The following is an 18,399-nucleotide window of genomic DNA, read 5'->3' on the forward strand; positions in this document are numbered from 1 at the left end:
CGCTACCTCATTTTGATATCAATACTTCGATATGGCAATATCTTTGACACGAAGGATCTATTTATACGAAAGAAATACATTAAATTAACAACATTGTGTCAAAAATGCCTTAGCCATTCTAGCCGTATGATGCTGTCAGATTATTTCATAAATAAGGACTAAGAGCATTGTTTTAAAAGATCTAATTGAGATATTTTACCTCCACCTCCTCCACCCCTCCCACCACCCTCTACACCACACCTCCATCCCCAACACCAACACCACCTCTACCACCTCCACTAACACCTGCTGAACCTACAACACCTCCACCACCAACATTACCTCCACTACCAACACCACCTCTACCACCTCCACTAACACCTGCTGAACCTCCAACACCTCCACCACCAACATCACCTCCACTACCAACACCACCTCTACCACCTCCACTAACACCTGCTGAACCTCCAACACCTCCACCACCAACACCACCTCTACCACCTCCACTAACACCTGCTGAACCTCCAACACCTCCACCACCAACATCACCTCCACTACCAACACCACCTCTACCACCTCCACTAACACCTGCTGAACCTCCAACACCTCCACCACCAACACCACCTCTACCACCTCCACTAACACCTGCTGAACCTCCAACACCTCCACCACCAACATCACCTCCACTACCAACACCACCTCTACCACCTCCACTAACACCTGCTGAACCTCCAACACCTCCACCACCAACACCACCTCTACCACCTCCACTAACACCTGCTGAACCTCCAACACCTCCACCACCAACATCACCTCCACTACCAACACCACCTCCACCACCTCCCCTCCACCACCAACACCACCTCTACCACCTCCACTAACACCTGCTGAACCTCCAACACCTCCACCACCAACATCACCTCTGCTACCACCACCTCCACCACCACCTCCCCTCCACCACCAACACCACCTCTACCACCTCCACTAACACCTGCTGAACCTCCAACACCTCCACCACCAACATCACCTCTGCTACCACCACCTCCACCACCACCTCCCCTCCACCACCAACACCACCTCTACCACCTCCACTAACACCTGCTGAACCTCCAACACCTCCACCACCAACATCACCTCTGCTACCACCACCTCCACCACCACATCCCCTCCTCCACCAACACCACCTCCACCACCAACACCACCTCCACTACCAACACCACCTCCACCTCATGAATCCTCCACCCCCGACCCCCCTACCCCGGCGCCCCAGGTACGATGGCGGGCGACCACACGCAGCTGGAGTTCCACAACGTGGAGACGGGCATCGTGACGGAGAAGCGCTTCATCCCCGCCGTGCCGTCCAACTTCATCGGCCACCTGCAGGGCCTGACGCTCAACGGCATGCCCTACATCGACCTGTGCAAGAACGGCGACATCGACTACTGCGAGCTCAACGCCGTCATCGGCTACAAGAGCATCGTGGCCGACCCGGTCACCTTCCGCTCGCGCTCCAGCTTCGTCACGCTGCCCACGCTGCAGGCCTACTACTCCATGCACCTCTTCCTGCAGTTCAAGACCACCTCCCCCGACGGCCTCATCCTGCTGAACCGCGGCGACGGCAACGACTTCATCGTGGTGGAGCTGGTGAAGGGGTGAGGCCAGGGGGAGGGGGGGGGGGTGGTGAAGGGGTGAGGCCAGGGGGAGGGAGGGGAGCTGGTGAAGGGGTGAGGCCAGGGGGAGGGGGGGGGGGAGCTGGTGAGAGGGTGAGGCCAGGGGGAGGGAGGGGGGAGCTGGTGAGAGGGTGAGGCCAGGGGGAGGGAGGGGAGCTGGTGAGAGGGTGAGGCCAGGGGGAGGGAGGGGAGCTGGTGAGAGGGTGAGGCCAGGGGGAGGGGGGGGGAGCTGGTGAGAGGGTGAGGCCAGGGGGAGGGAGGGGGGAGCTGGTGAGAGGGTGAGGCCAGGGGGAGGGGGGGGGAGGGCTGGTGAGAGGGTGAGGCCAGCGGGTGGGGGGGGGGTTAAGCCTCACTCTCCAGAAGCGGGCTCTGGTTGTCGTCGTGGTCTCACCGTATTGATCCAGTCCTGGTCCTCAGGGCTCGGCTCCTGGTCTGGTCGGATCAATGCAGCACAGAGTTCACAGAGCAAGCAGGGCATCGACCAGAGTGTCGTCTGGCTCATGGCAATCGGAACATGAATTTAAAGGATGAAATAAAATGACCCAAAACGACAAGGACAATAAACACGGCTCAGAACAGTCCCGGTCTATCCAGGGTTCGAATCACCCTGCCTCCAGGTGGGGTTTCAAGGTTCCTCCTGCATGTGAAGGAGCTGCTGTAACATAAAGGGCCGACTATTCCTACACCACTGAGGGGCCACTGCAGCAAGACAGGAGCCCATAGTGGGAAAGTCTACAAATACATACACTAAACATCTCTCTGTCTCTGTCCCTCTCTCTCCCCGTCTCTCTCCCTCTCTCCCTCCTTCCCTCTCTCCCTCTCTCCCTTTCTCTCGCTCTCCCTCTCTCCCTCTCTCCCTCCCTCCTTCCCTCTCTCTCTCTCTCTCTCTCTCTCTATCCCTCTCTCTCCCTTTCTCTCGCTCTCCCTCTCTCCCTCCCTCCTTCCCTCTCTCTCTCTCTCTCTCCCCCCCTCCCTCTCTCCCCCCCCAACTCCCCCCCCCCCCCCCCCCCCCCTCTCCCCCCCCCCCCCCTCTCCCTCCCCCCCCCCTCCCTCTCAGGTACCTGCACTATATCTCTGACCTGGGGAACGGGGCCCACCTCATCAAGGGGAACTCCAACACGCCGCTAAACGATAACCACTGGCACAACGTGCTGATCTCCCGCGACACCAACAACCTTCACACCGTGAAGATCGACACCAAGGTCACCACGCAGACCACCATGGGGGCCAAGAACCTGGACCTCAAGGGTAACGCACTCTCAGGGGCCCGGAGGGGAACCCACACACACACACACACAGGGGCCCGGAGGGGAACACACACACACTCAGGAGCCCGGTTGGGAACACACACACACACACACACACACAGGGGCTCGGAGGGGAACACACACACACTCAGGAGCCCGGTTGGGAACACACACACACACACACACACACACACACACACACACACACACACACACACACAGGGGCCCGGAGGGAAACACACACACACACACGCACAGGGGTCCGAATGAACACCCACACATACATACACACACAGGGGCCCAAATTAACACACACACACACACACACACAAACAAATACACTCACACACACACACACACACACACGGACACACATACACACAGAGGCCCAAATTAACACACACAAGAACAAACTCAGACACACAGGAACCCAAATTTACTCACACACACACACACAGACTCAGACACACACACACACACACACACACACACACACACACACAGACAAACACACACACACACACACACACACACAGGAGCCCCGGATTAACACCTGCGACCAGCCGAGAGGTGGTCATTTGGCAGGTGGAAAACTGGGCATCAATCTAAACACAATTTGCTTGGCTGGGAGATTTTTCCACTCTGGCAGGTGACAAAACCCATTACCAGTAGAGTGTTTTGTTTCCTGCACACAAACGCACACACAGACACACAACCCATAGACACGCACACACAAACACACACAGACACACACGCGCAGAGACCCACCGATTGACATACAAACAGCCACCCACAAACACCGATAGACACACAACAGCTTCACACACACACACACACACACACACAGTGACGAGACTGTGAAGGTTTGTGCTCTAGAGCGATGTCAGTTGGATGCAGCTCAGTAACATGACATCCACGCTGGGCTGTTGATTTAAAACAAGATCAACTTAAAATAAGCTAGCGTAGGCGTTAGATCATGATTCATAAATAACCATCTGCGATGATGGCGGTCGAAATGGAATTCTATCAAATGTAGACGAGACCAACACATTGGTGTGTAAGGGTTAGCTTACCCTAGCTAATCCTAGGGTTATCTTACCCTAACCACTCCTAGCTGCAAAAGAAGAGCACGATTGTTCCTGTGTCTGTGTGCGTGTGTGTGCGCGTGCATACGTGCGTGTGTGTGTGTGAGTGCCCGTGTGTCTCGTATAGATCTGCGTCTCCAGAACAGCAGCCCTGGTTAAGGCCAGGCCGGTTGCCAGGCGACCGGCATCAGCCTCCCAGGGGGCGGGCGAATGCCTTGTGCGTTTGTGTTCGTGTTTGTCTTTGTGTCGGTGTGTTTGCGTTTGAGTCGATGGATGGATGGATTCACTTTATCGAACGCCGCTGCGAAGACGTTCCGCCACGCGGTCCAGCGATGCTCACTGTGCGCGGCGCCCCGCTGCAGGCGACCTCTACATCGGCGGGGTGACTAAGGAGATGTACCGCGACCTGCCGAAGCTGGTCCACTCCAGGGAGGGCTTCCAGGGCTGCCTGGCGACGGTGGACCTGAACGGCCGGCTGCCCGACCTGCTGGCCGACGCCCTGGCGACCACGGGCCAGGTGGAGCGAGGCTGTGAAGGTGAGGAGGACCACCGGCAGGGGCCCCCAGCTGTATGGGGCCCCCCCAGCTGTATGGGGGCCCCATACAGCTGGCGGGCCCACGCACAGCTACAGAGGCCTGCGCTGGACAGGGTAACTACAGGTTATATGATCAATCTTCTTGATGATCTGCCCTATTATATATCTTAAATTGGATTTCTTTATTTCTAAATATAGTCCCATTAGCTCTGTGGTGAAAGAAAGTATAATTTCCGCCCCTCCTGAGATGGAAAATAATTCAGGCCTGGATTTGAATTCATGTCATCTTGCAAAGAGATTAAACAAATCAAATGAAACCACGTTAACATGACCGGCGCTTACGTTTCAGCATGCATGGCTAGTTCAGTCAGACCCTGTTTAGTAGGAGAAGGCTTCCTGCTTCTCCTAGATCATCTGGTGATGATCATAACAGTTCATTCGTTGTATTGTCGTCGCAACCTCAAGTCCAGGCAGGATTCAGGACCCAGTCCTCGATAGAAGCGAAGAGGGTGCTAGTTCAGAATTTGGCACAAACCTCAACTCCAAGTACCATTTAGAAAAGCTGAAGAGTCGTGCGAACAACTGGACTACTCTACTGTCCTTTATCATGCGTATCTTCCATAATGTATTGTTTCTCTCTGCCCTGCCTGTGCGTCTGTACACGTAGAGAGCCTTTGTGTTTGTGCTCCGCTTGTGTGAGGCCCTCTCTCTCTGAGGAGGACGTAGAAGCAGATCACAAACACCCACAGTAGACCTGATGTATGTTTACCTGTGGGCGTGTCATCTCTCGGTGATCCAGAGGACACTGAGAGACGGACGCACCCCCCCATCCTCCTGGGCTGTCCTCTGCTCACTTACATCTCCCTCCTCCTCTCTGCTCTCGCTAAGCTAACCACCTCAACTCAGCCGTCGTAAATTGTGTATTTTTTTTTTTCCCCTCTTTTTTATGTCTTTATTCGTTTATTTTTATGCACACTTTTTCGATATTTCAAACGCTCCATCTGTTACACACACACGCCAATCTCTCGCTCTCTCTGTCTGCCTATCTGGCTGTCGCTCTCTCTCTGGCTCTCTCTCTCTGTCTGTCTGTCTCTCTCTCTCTCTCTCTGTCTGCCTCTCTGTCTCTCTAACTCGATCTGCCTCTCTCTCCCTCTCTCAATCTGCCTCTCTCCTTCTGTCTTCCTGTCTCTCTCTCTCTCTCCCCCTCTGTGTACCTGTCTCTCTCTCTCTCCTTCTCTTTGTGCCTGTCTCTCTCTCTCCTTCTCTGTGTGCCTGTCTCTCTCTCTCTCTGTCTCACTCTCCCCCTCTGTGTTCCTGTCGCTCTCTCTCCTTCTATGTGTGCCTGTCTCTCTCTCTCTCTTTCTATGTGTTCCTGTCTCTCTCTCTCTCTCTCTCGCTCTCTCTCTCTCTCCTTCTATGTGTTCCTATCTCTCTCTCTCTCTCTCTCCTTCTATGTGTTCCTATCTCTCTCTCTCTCTGTGTTCCTCTCTCTCTCTCCTTCTATGTGTTCCTCTCTCTCTCTCTCCTTCTATGTGTTCCTATCTCTCTCTCTCTCTCCTTCTGTGTTCCTCTCTCTCTCTCTCCTTCTATGTGTCCCTCTCTCTCTCTCCTTCTATGTGTTCCTCTCTCTCTCTCTCCTTCTCTGTGCTCCTGTCTCTCTGCCTCCTGTCTCTCTGCCTCCTGTCTCTCTGCCTCTTGCCCCCTGCTGCTCTGCCTCCAGCCATCGCTGCCCCCTGACTAACCACCTCCTCCATCTGCTTGTGCTTCCCTCCGCCGTTCGGCCACTAAAGTTGCGTTGCTGAAAGCTGACTTGCAAGGTACTTCGCTCTGTGTGGCGGACATGGTGATCCCACGTGACGGCAGGCGGGTGTGTGTTTGTGTGTGTGTCTCTGTAAGTGTGTGTGTGTGTGTGTGTGTGTGCGTGCCCAGTGCCTCGTGGATCCCAGCGATCCAGAGTCAAAGGTCAGGGGGGCTAACCTGCCGCTGAACCGTCCCCTCCCGGCCACCATAGTGATGTCATCGGCATCGGGATGTCATCACCGTAGCGATGTCATCGCCGTAGCGATGTCATCGCCGTCGTGATGTCATCGCCGTCGTGACACCCTCACTGTTGTGACAGTCCCCCGAGTTTAACCCCCCCTCTGCCTGGGTTTTGATTGGCAGCATGCTGTCTACCCCCCCCCCCCCCCCCCCCCCCGTCCTCTAAGACCTGAGTACTGCCGTCCCTCCCCCCCTCCCTCCCTCCCTCCCTCCCCTCCCCCCTCCCTCCCTCCCCTCCCCCCTTGCTTCCCCCACACCGCTGCTGACACAATGAAGACAGGAGCCCTGCCACCAGAACTCGGGTCTCCCGGACATAAATCTGCCCTCCATGTTTACCTCTGCCCTCCTGTGCCCCGTCTCCCCCCCTCCTCCCCCACTGACTGCATGTCCAGCTCGGCTCCGCCCCCTGCTGGGTGGGAACACGAGTGCTGCTCCCTCAGGGTCAGCAGGTTACAACGTTTTAAAGAGATGTGCACCGTTAGGGGGATGGGGAATAATAATAATAATAGTTATACATTTGATTTATGTTTTACATTTGATTCGAGTGCTCAAAGGCGCTTTGCAGAGTGGCCACCGAAGAAAATCGTTGAACAGGAACGGATATTAGTACAAAGATCAAAAAGAGGAAGGGGAGGGAAGGGATGGAGGTTACGTGGTGAAAGCAATCGTAAAATGGTGGGTTTTGAGGGTTTAAATGAAGGGAGTGCGTTAGAGTGGCAGCATAATTCCTACCCCTGTATTCGTGATTGGCCACCGAAACGACTCATTGGCCGATCCATATCATTATGTTCCTGGAGCCGACTCGCCCTACTTCCTGTCTTCCAGAAGGAGCAGGTGGGAGTGTTACACTTCATTAATTGTACAGCTGAACAACAGAACCGCACAATAGTTTGTCCTAAACCCACACTGGCCAGGGGCCAAGAAAGAGGAGGATCCGATGAGGTCATCAGCGTGCGGTTCCTCAGCCGAACGAATCAGACTTTAGATTCAATTCACTTCATGTTTGTTTCAACCAATCGTGCGGCTCTGGAGGCGGGGCCTTTAGGCGCTTATTTGACAAACACAAACTAGGTCGGCACCAGTAAGAGATACATCTATTAAAATCCCCTTCAGAAAGTTTCATCCACTCGCACAAACACGTTTCTCCTGGGTGGAATATCTCACCCCCTGCAGAATTCGGTCTCCCGCCCAGTATCAGTGACGTTCTGCTGGGAATTATGGGGAAAACATTTTCGCGACGTAGGAAAGTTCTCGTAAACGACACCGCATGACGCTCTGATGATTCGACTTCCTTTAGGCAACTGGGGCCAGATTTTGCTAACAGAGTTGCCCATACGTTGGTGATGTATTGTTTACCAGCGACGCGCGTGAACAATGGCGGACCACAAGGCAAAGGCTTTGACCGGATATTTTCCTGATCGTTGTCCCGCAGATATTCCAAACATCTGTCACGGTGTTGCTTGTATGCACAATGACAAAAACATATATTTTGCACGGCCTCCATGATCACCGTCCAACACAGAACCTATGTTCCACGGCCAACAGACGGGGGCGGTCATCACGCTGGTGCGCTATATATACCGCTGACGAGGAAGAACTCTTCGATTCTGAACGCAGTGCGCGTGAACGGTCGCTGTCGGGAACAGGCGCAAGCGCGAGCGTCGTCACTGAACGAGGTGTCTCGCTATCACCAGGACCGCGAACAGGCACATGACACACGAGGCCTGCTGGCTCCCAGCGGAGCCGTGCCCTAACGACCGGCCCTGTCCGTCTGCTCTGTCACCAGGGCCCAGCACCACCTGTCAGGAGGACTCCTGCTCCAATCAGGGCGTCTGCCTGCAGCAGTGGGAGGGCTTTAGCTGTGACTGCAGCATGACCTCCTTCGCCGGGCCCCTCTGCAACGACGGTGAGTGACGTCATTTCCTGTCTGCTGCTGGGTGGGTGGCTCCCCCTCCCAGACTTCTCGGACCCAGAGTGGTTACCCACAATGCAATGCTCGCCTGAACATATTTAAAATCGGTATTTTCAATATTCATGATTTTTGGTTGTTGTCACAAGTTGGTTACAAAGTGTTTCACTCGTTATGAGATCCACAGCTATGTATTTACCTGTAAGCTTTCAGTTTCTACCTTTAGAGCTCTGTAACTTCCTGCAGCTGTAGACTCTACCGCTAAGACTCTGTAGTGGAGCATCTCCTCCAGCAGGGGGCAGTGTTGTCCACTGTTTTTCAACAGGGCCGATACTCACACGCCTGACTGCTTAGAAACCTCTTTGTGAATCCACTGTGACGTAAAAAGAAGCAACAGTTTGTCGCAGAAACAGCAATAAAAGCAAAAAAGTGGAGTAAATGTTCCCAGTTTTCGGAACGTCAAGTCCAGCCTAACTAACACACACTTCCCCCAGAGGTTCTCTCCCTAAACCTCTGCTCTGCTGCCCTCCTCCCCCCTCAACCCTCCATCCCTCCCCCCCCTCCCCTCCACCTTACCTCCCCCCATCCCGGCAGCTGGGACCACGTACATCTTCGGGCGTGACGGGGGCGTGGTGGTGTACACGTGGCCCCCCAACGAGAGGCCCAGCACACGGGCGGACCGGCTGGCCCTGGGCTTCAGCACCCAGCAGAAGCAGGCCGTCCTGCTGCGGGTGGACAGCGCCTCCGGCCTGGGAGACTACCTCCAGCTGCAGATAGTAAGGAGGGGCCGCGGGGGGGGCAGACACACTCACTAAGGAGATAGGACTCACCTGGAGGACCTATAAACACGGGCATTAAGGAGATAGGACTCACCTGGAGGACCTATAAACACGGGCATTAAGGAGATAGGACTCACCTAGCTACACACACACTCATTAAGGAGATAGGACTCACCTAGCTATACACACACTCATTAAGGAGATAGGACTCACCTAGCTACACACACTCATTAAGGAGATAGGACTCACCTAGCTACACACACTCATTAAGGAGATAGGACTCACCTAGCTATACACACACACATTCATTTAGGAGATAAGTCTCACCTAGCTACACACACACTGTCATTAAGGAGATAGGACTCACCTAGCTACACACACTGTCATTAAGGAGATAGGACTCACCTAGCTACACACACACTCATTAAGGAGATAGGACTCACCTAGCTACACACACTCATTAAGGAGATAGGACTCACCTAGCTACACACACACTGTCATTAAGGAGATAGGACTCCCCTAGCTACACACACACTCATTAAGGAGATAGGACTCACCTAGCTACACGCACTCATTAAGGAGATAGGTCTCACCTAGCTACACACACTCATTAAGGAGATAGGACTCACCTAGCTATACACACACACATTCATTTAGGAGATAAGTCTCACCTAGCTACACACACACTGTCATTAAGGAGATAGGACTCACCTAGCTACACACACTGTCATTAAGGAGATAGGACTCACCTAGCTACACACACACTGTCATTAAGGAGATAGGACTCACCTAGCTACACACACTCATTAAGGAGATAGGACTCACCTAGCTACACGCACTCATTAAGGAGATAGGACTCACCTAGCTACACACACTCATTAAGGAGATAGGACTCACCTAGCTACACACACACTCACTAAGGAGATAGGACTCACCTAGCTACACACACTCATTAAGGAGATAGGACTCACCTAGCTACACACACACTGTCATTAAGGAGATAGGACTCACCTGGAGGACCTATAAACACGGGCATTAAGGAGATAGGACTCACCTAGCTACACACACACTCATTAAGGAGATAGGACTCACCTAGCTACACACACACACTCATTAAGGAGATAGGACTCACCTAGCTACACACACTCATTAAGGAGATAGGACTCACCTAGCTACACACACTCATTAAGGAGATAGGACTCACCTAGCTATACACACACACATTCATTTAGGAGATAAGTCTCACCTAGCTACACACACACTGTCATTAAGGAGATAGGACTCACCTAGCTACACACACTGTCATTAAGGAGATAGGACTCACCTAGCTACACACACACTGTCATTAAGGAGATAGGACTCACCTAGCTACACACACTCATTAAGGAGATAGGACTCACCTAGCTACACGCACTCATTAAGGAGATAGGACTCACCTAGCTACACACACTCATTAAGGAGATAGGACTCACCTAGCTACACACACACTCACTAAGGAGATAGGACTCACCTAGCTACACACACTCATTAAGGAGATAGGACTCACCTAGCTACACACACACTGTCATTAAGGAGATAGGACTCACCTGGAGGACCTATAAACACGGGCATTAAGGAGATAGGACTCAGCTAGCTACACACACACTCATTAAGGAGATAGGACTCACCTAGCTACACACACACTCATTAAGGAGATAGGACTCACCTAGCTACACACACACTCACTAAGGAGATAGGACTCAGCTAGCTACAAACACACGGTCATTAAGGAGACAGAATTAAACCGGCACCCCTCACCTGAGAAATCTGTTACTTTTTATCGTATTTTGGTTTTATGGACTTCATCCGCTGAAATGATAATGTTTTTCTGCGGCACTGGCAGCGTTTAGTCTTTTACGTTAGCAAACAAACATCTGGTCGATATTCCTATTCCTCAAATTTTGCCTAATGGTTTTTTGCCAATTGATTTTTTTCCAATTGATTTTTTGCCAATTGATTTGGAGCTGTAACAGCGCAGATGTTTCCCGTCATGGAAAAACAACGCACACCCTTGGAATGTTATTGACCACACAGAATCACCGTGGTACAATCAGATATAAACATGACTCCTGAGCCTCATAAGGCACAACCTCATTTACTCTGTCTCTACCCCCCACCCTCCTCACTACCTCCACCTCCATCCCCTCCTCCACCTTCTCCACCTCCTCCTCTACCAACTCCTCCATCTTCTCCTCCTCCTCCTCCTCTTCCTCCACCTTCTCCACCTCCTCCTCTACCAACTCCTCCATCTTCTCCTCCTCCTCCTCCTCCTTCTCCTCCTCCTCCTCCTCCTCCTTCTCCTCCTCCTCCCTTCTTCTCCTTCTATACCACCTCCTCCATCTTCTCCTCCTCCTCCTCCTCCTCCGCCCTCTCCACCTCGTCCTCTACCAACTCCTCCATCTTCTCCTCCTCCTCCTCCTCCTCCTCCCTTCTTCTCCTTCTATACCACCTCCTCCACCTTCTCCTCCTCCGTTTTTTCCTCCTTCTCCTCCACCTCTTTCTCTTCCTCCCCCTCCTCCTTCTCTTCCTCCTCCTCCCACCTCCTCCACCGTCCCCATCTCCCCTGTCCCCCCCCCCAGGACAAGGGCAACATCCGGGTGGTGTTCAACGTCGGAACGGACGACATCAACATCGAGGAGAGCTCCAAGTTCGTGAACGACGGGAAATACCACATAGTTCGGTTTACCCGCAGCGGAGGCAATGCCACGCTGCAGCTGGATGAGCTGCCTGTCATAGAGCGCTACCCGTCAGGTAGGCCCCGCCCAATACCCTCTCAGCCAATCCAAACGCTCACAGGGGCAGTCACATGTCTTGATTGATGATGATGATGATGATGATGACCCATTTTGTTCCCATTAATGTTTTATGATAAAAATGATGGAGTCCAGAATCTGATTGCATCCCTTTATTAATAATGTGTATGAAATGTAATGTGTGCGTGTCATAAGAAATGAAATATGAATGTTTAAACCATAAAATGAGACGTTTATTATAATAGCCTAGTCGTCTATGTTATGTAAGGCTTGTTAAATAGAGTTAAAGGTAATTTATGAAAAATAATTATTCAGGTATCATATTTGTGTGCTCATTAAAAAGAAAAAAATAAGTTGGTGCATTTGTTGTTCAAAAATAAGTAAAAAAAATTGAATTAAATGTTTATAACTAGAAAGAAAAAAATAAGGAAAAAGAAAAAAGAATGTATTTTTTTAAGCTCTTTGGTTCATATTTATTTCTGTTTTGTTTTTTATTTCATCCTAAAGCTGTAATCAAAGATAGTTATCTTTAACACAACATCGTTTTCAGTTAGTCCTGAGCTAAAATGCTAAATGCTAATTGTTTTGAGGTTTGTTCTGAGCCTTCTTCCTGTACTCTAAACTCTAGCCAGTCATATAGTAGTATGTGACCGCTGTAACCTTATTTCCCTGTGCTCCTGCAGATGTTAACCCCTGACATGTGCTCTATAAATCAAACCCAATGTACAGAGAGTAAAAGACCGCTCACTGTAAACTGTAATACCTAGCCATACCTCCAGCTATCTCCTTTTTTTCCTAGCCTACCTTTGGCCTCGGCTACGTGCTAACGATGAGCAGATCCTTACCTTCTTTTCATTGCTGTTGTTTTTGTATCCAGCTCCTGTGCCACGTTTTGGATGTGCGTAATTACTACTGTGTTTTCATCTCTAAATTAAAGGCTACAATGATAACGAGCGCCTTGCCATCGCCAGGCAGCGAATCCCCTATCGGCTCGGTCGAGTAGTTGATGATTGGCTACTCGACAAAGGTAAAAAACCCTGATTAAAATTCCTTAAAACTTTCAGCATAAAACCACGACCTGAGGAGAGTTGAATATTATTACTGTGCACCATCAACTAACATCTAAAAAATATAAAATCCATAACTAAGTATATAAAAGTGGGACAGCTCTAGTGTGTAATAGTGTGTAAACTGTGCCTGTGACGTATCTTGTTAGTGTGTATCTGATAATGTCAGGTTAAAGGGACGTTGGAGCGATTTAAATGTAAATAATTCTGAAAACGCCAAACAAGTACTGATAAAATGGGATTTATTAAGACTGGTTAATAATTTTATTTATTTATTTTTCATAAATCAAATTTGTTAAACTTTTAAAGAATTTACTAAAGCTAATGTACCCTTGAATGAAAAATATACACATAAAGTACATGCAAAGTATTGTGACATGTAAGAATGACATTAATTTGAAATGACTAATAGAGTAAATAAGTTTGTCCTCCTAAACTTAAGCAGAGCTCGTTAAATTAGCCTCTAGTCCCTTTAACAGTGAAGTGCCAGAGCTAATGACTGTGCATGCTTCATAGGGCTGTCATTGCGGTCTCTCTCTCTCTTTCTCCCTCTCTCTGTCTCTCTGTCTCTCTCTCTCTCTCTCTCTCTCTCTCTCTCTCTCTCTCTCTCTCTCTGTCTCTCCGTCTCTCTCTCTCTCTCTCTCTCTCTCTTTCTCTCTCTCCCTCTCACTCTCACTCTCACTCTCACTCTCTCTCTCTCTGTCTCTCTCTCTATCTCTCCCTCTCTCTCTCTCTCTGTCTCTCTGTCACTCTCTCTCTCTCTCTCTCCCTCTCACTTTCTCTCTCTCTCTCTCTCTCTCTCTCTCTCTCTCTCTCTCTCTCTGCCTGTGAAACACAACGCCGTATCGCTCAGCCATCACCGTAGCAACCATCCATCAGCCCTCCTCTTCACCTGGAGGGAGGAGGGTGAGGGGGGGAGGGCCCTGACACTCATCCGCTGCCTTCTCCCCCTCCTAAAAATCATACTGCTCCTTCTTCTCCTCCTCCTCCTTCTTCTTCTCCTCCTTTTTCGCATCCTTCTTCTCTTCATAATCTCTTTCTTTTTCCTCTTCTTTCTCCAAATCAGTTTTTCTTCTCCTCCTCCTCCCTCCACCTTTCTCCTCCTCCCCCTCCCTCCACCTTCTCCTCCTCTTCTTCCTCCTCTTCCTTCTTCTCTCTCAAATAGCAGCCCTCTCGTCTCCCCCCTCCCCCCTTCTCCCCCTCCTCTCAAACAGCAGCCCTCTCGTCTCCCCCCCTCCCCCATTCCTAGTGCACCACTGCATCCACCCTACTTCCTCTCTACTTCCTCTCTGCTTCCTCTCTGCTTCCTCTCTGCTTCCTCTCTGCTTCCTCTCTGCTTCCCCTCTGCTTCCTCTCTGCTTCCCCTCTGCTTCCTCTCTACTTCCTCTCTGCTTCCTCTCTACTTCCTCTCTGCTTCCTCTCTGCTTCCTGTCTGCTTCCTCTCTGCTTCCCCTCTGCCCCATCCTCACTCCATTAGAGACAGCAACAGACATATAGCAGCTCGCAAATGTATTTATCATGTTTGTGACCATTGGTATGTGTGTGTGTGTGTGTGTGTGTGTGTGTGTGTGTGTGTGTGTGTGTGTGTGTGTGTGTGTGTGCGCGTGTGTGTGTGTGTGTACGTTTGTGTGTGATCTGTGCGTTTGTGCACATGGGTTCTGGTGTGTGTGTCGGTGTGTGTCTGTGTGTGCGTGTGTGACACTATGTGTGCGTGCCTGTGTCTGTGCTTGCATCTCCTCCTCCTCCTCCTCCTCCTCCTCCCCCTCCTCCTCCAAGGTCGCCAGCTGACCATCTTCAACAGCCAGACCACGGTGCGCGTCGGCGCGGCCGGCGTGGGGGCGGACACGCCGGCCGCGCCCTCGCCGGCCGGCGGGATGTTCCAGGGCCAGCTGGCCGGCCTCTACTACAACGGCCTGCGCATCCTGAACATGGCCGCCGAGGGCCACCCGCACATCAAGGTGGAGGGCAGCGCGCGGCTGGTGGGCGACATGCCCTCCTCCTCCATCACGCCGCAGTCCAGCGCCGCCGCCGCCGGGGGCAACCGCTCAGACTCCGCCCCCTCCATCAGCGACATCACCACCACCACCGCCACCAACCGGAAGCAGGGCACCACCCAGCAGGTCAGCAGCGCGTTTCTGCCGCCGCCGCCGCCGCCGCCACCATTTTGTTTTTTTTGTGTTGTCTTTTTAAAATGTTGTGTAGTGTTTTATTTCAAACCCCACGAGGGAAACAGTTTGAGTGTGTTTGGATGTACGCGTTTATATATAAATAGCTATACACCTATAGATTGAGCCCCTCGCGGTTAGCAGTAGCTACTTTCAGTATTCTAAACAATGTTATAAGAGTGTTCTGTGCAGTAAGCGAGCGTAACTTGTCTGTGTGCAGTGAGCTAGCATAGCAATGATCCTTGGACCTTGATTTTAATCAGTCTCGCTCACTTTTCCATGTTTGTCAGTCAAATCTGACGCTTTGTAAAACGGCTGAGTTGGCATGACATATAATATAATAGTAAGTCATGTTTCCTCAATGGGTTTATAGCACACTGTTTGCAATCGGCTTGACAGTAGCTGCGTTTCCAACCCCCTGATTTTATGCGAAGTATTGAATCCGTAAACGGTGATGGAAACACCAAAATTCGCATAAAAATCCTCTAATTCGCAAAAAAGTTTATCCGCTCGCTTGAGGTGGTTTTTTGAAAGAGAGTAAATGCGCAAAATGGGAGCTGGAAACACACTTTTCGAAACAGCTGTGACGTAGCGAATATTGAACACACAGGACTGACAACGTCCATCCGATTTCCGCATAACGACCGGCCATAGCAACCCCGCCGACATCAACTTGTAGCGTCAATATATACATTTTTTTAAGCGTTTGTATACATAGACATCCTATATCATATATGATATAGGATGTCTATGTTTGCATATCCTTTAATTATACCGTGTCCATTAATCCCTGATATACGGACACCTACTAAGTAATTCCAGTTAAATTGTCTGTTCAGCCTTCAAAACGAGAGCTGGTACATTGCTGAAAATGCATTAAACTGTAATCAGAAAACGCGGTTATATGCTATAGACCCTGGAGTATGTGGTATAAAGGCTGCGACGAATTTCGAATTATAAATATGTACAATGTATCCTTTAAATACGTCCACGGAACAGATGGCCAATGTGAATAATAGATACATGTGGACCGCTGAAGAGGTAAAACTTTTCCTTGCTCTCATCGAAGAAAAAAACCTTACAGCTATTTTAGATGGAAAACAACGCAATTCCACTATATATCAGGACCTAAGAGAGGGTCTTATCAAAAGGATACGACAAGCCCTGGAATGTCCGCTCCAACCACTTGATGCAAACGCACCTAATTCGAATTTCTTTTTCTCGAACTTTCTAAAGATCCGCTTCACCTTTTAGATGGAAACGTGACTTGTGAGATACAAAGTGTTGGTGAACATATCGTTACAGTAATAGAGCATTCAGATGGCTTTCCTCCAGCCTCCCCTGTAGCTTCTCTTCCTCCCTTCCTCCTCTCCCTCTGTAAATGAGACGGACAGGGTTCTGACGGGCTCTTCTATTTGAACTCGCCAAACAAAACAAGCAATCATTTCCAAAAGTCTTTGCGAGCGTTGTCGAGACTGTTGCGCCACCAAAGCCACGCACTGAGGAGCGGGGACAAAGGAGAGCCTTGATGAAAGAAAGGTCTTGTTGCACAACACTTTCACGACTGCGTTGGCGACCGCTGTTTGTCTGGGCCAGGTGTGAACTGGAACAAAGACAATCCAGACTTCATGTACCCGCGACAAAGGGTGAGACTCTGGCCTGCTGCCAAGCCAACGCTAAGGGTAGCGTGGTCCACGTATGATGTGTGCCCGTCTCAGAGATTGCTATTGCTAGTATTTTGTTGCGTTGTAGTTTTGTGTGTGCGTGTGTGCATGCGTACGTGTGTGCGCGTGTGTTTGCGTGCATTTGCATGCGTGTGCGTGCCTGTGTGTATGCATGTGCATGCGTGTTTGTGTGTCTGTTTGTGTGTGAGCGTGTGTGTGTGTGTGTTTGATCTGATCCGTTTCCAATCCTCAAGCCTGAACGAATACTCAGGAATAATTAGATGATAAGGTCATAAGCCATCAGCCATGCGATTCTGTTGCCGTTGATTCGTAGTTCAAATGCTCCTTGACGTTGTCATCGTCGTGGCGTGATTGTTGTGTTCATTCTCAACTAGATTCATTTGAAAAGAAAAGCAAAGACGGAACCCAGAAAGGATAAAGGACCAATTGTCTTGTTTGGAACAAAATGGAGGTGTGAAGTCAGCCTTAGAAACGTGAAGCCAACTGGGGAGACAATCTGTGCACGAAACAATCTCACAGAATAACTCGAGCAAATCTAAAATAAACCCAGAGAGCTCAACTGTGTTCTTCTGTGGCTCAGGCACCAGAAGAAATGTTCTTTACACCACGACTAAAATGTACGATTTCCACAAAGTTATGTTGGAACGTATAAATGATTACCTCAAAAACAACACACGTGGAAATGGACGATAAGGAATATTTTAATACAGTGTTGGTAACAGTGGTGTATTTATAATGCGGTATGGTACAGCAGTGTATTTATAATGCAGTATTGGTACAGCAGTGTATTTATAGTGCAGTATTGGTAACAGCAGTGTATTTATAATGCAGTATTGGTAACATCAGTGTATTTATAATGCAGTATCGATAACAGTAGGGTTAGTGGTGCTTTCTGAATCAAAATGGGAGGCATGGAGCAGCTCTGTATGGGGACTCCTTAATGAGAGCACCCGGGGTTCACCTCTTAAGTGGGGAGCGATTGGTCCCTGGCTGCCGGGCTCGCTGGCTCGCTGACGGCAGCGTCAGGCAGCCTTGACTCTAATTCACGCCAAGTGACCCCTCCGAAGCACCGAGCACATGATCACCGCTGGTCCCCGCGGTAACAGGCTGATCACACCTCGCTGGCTCACCCACGGGCACTCCGCCGGTGGGGGACCGCTGCAGGGGGCGTCGACCAGCCCTGTGTGGGCGTCGACCGGCCCTTTGTGGGCATTGCCCAGGCCTTTGTGGGTGTCGGCTAGAATTTTATGGGCGTCGACCAGCCCTTTGTGGGCGTCGACTAGCCCTTTGTGGGCGCCGCTTCGAGACGAGTGTGTCTGCGGCAGATTGATGGAGAAAAAAGGGAAAAGGATATTCTGAGCAACACGAGTTGCCATGGAGATAGTGAACTGCTCTCCTGCTCTCTCCCGCTCTCTCCCTTTCTGTATCTCAGCGCTCTCTCTCTCT

At 50.6% G+C, this 18,399-nt stretch overlaps 1 protein-coding gene across 1 annotated transcript in view; it reads left to right on the forward strand.

Moving 5' to 3' along the window:
• Positions 1–1,506: 1,506 nt before the first annotated feature.
• Positions 1,507–18,399, forward strand: part of LOC307089836 (neurexin-1a-like) — a gene marked incomplete at its 3' end in the record, with an annotated part of 22,812 nt that continues 5,919 nt past the window's right edge. The window contains exons 1-8 of the mRNA XM_079756272.1: positions 1,507–1,631; positions 2,707–2,897; positions 4,344–4,517; positions 8,343–8,462; positions 9,060–9,241; positions 11,863–12,034; positions 12,974–13,063; positions 14,880–15,223. Coding sequence (XP_079612398.1) covers positions 1,531–1,631; positions 2,707–2,897; positions 4,344–4,517; positions 8,343–8,462; positions 9,060–9,241; positions 11,863–12,034; positions 12,974–13,063; positions 14,880–15,223 — 1,374 coding nt within the window. The 5' untranslated portion in view covers positions 1,507–1,530. The remainder of the gene's footprint in view (positions 1,632–2,706; positions 2,898–4,343; positions 4,518–8,342; positions 8,463–9,059; positions 9,242–11,862; positions 12,035–12,973; positions 13,064–14,879; positions 15,224–18,399) is intronic.

Source organism: Pollachius pollachius, assembly GCF_949987615.1.
Source record: "Pollachius pollachius genome assembly, chromosome: 19".
NCBI lineage: Eukaryota > Metazoa > Chordata > Actinopteri > Gadiformes > Gadidae > Pollachius > Pollachius pollachius.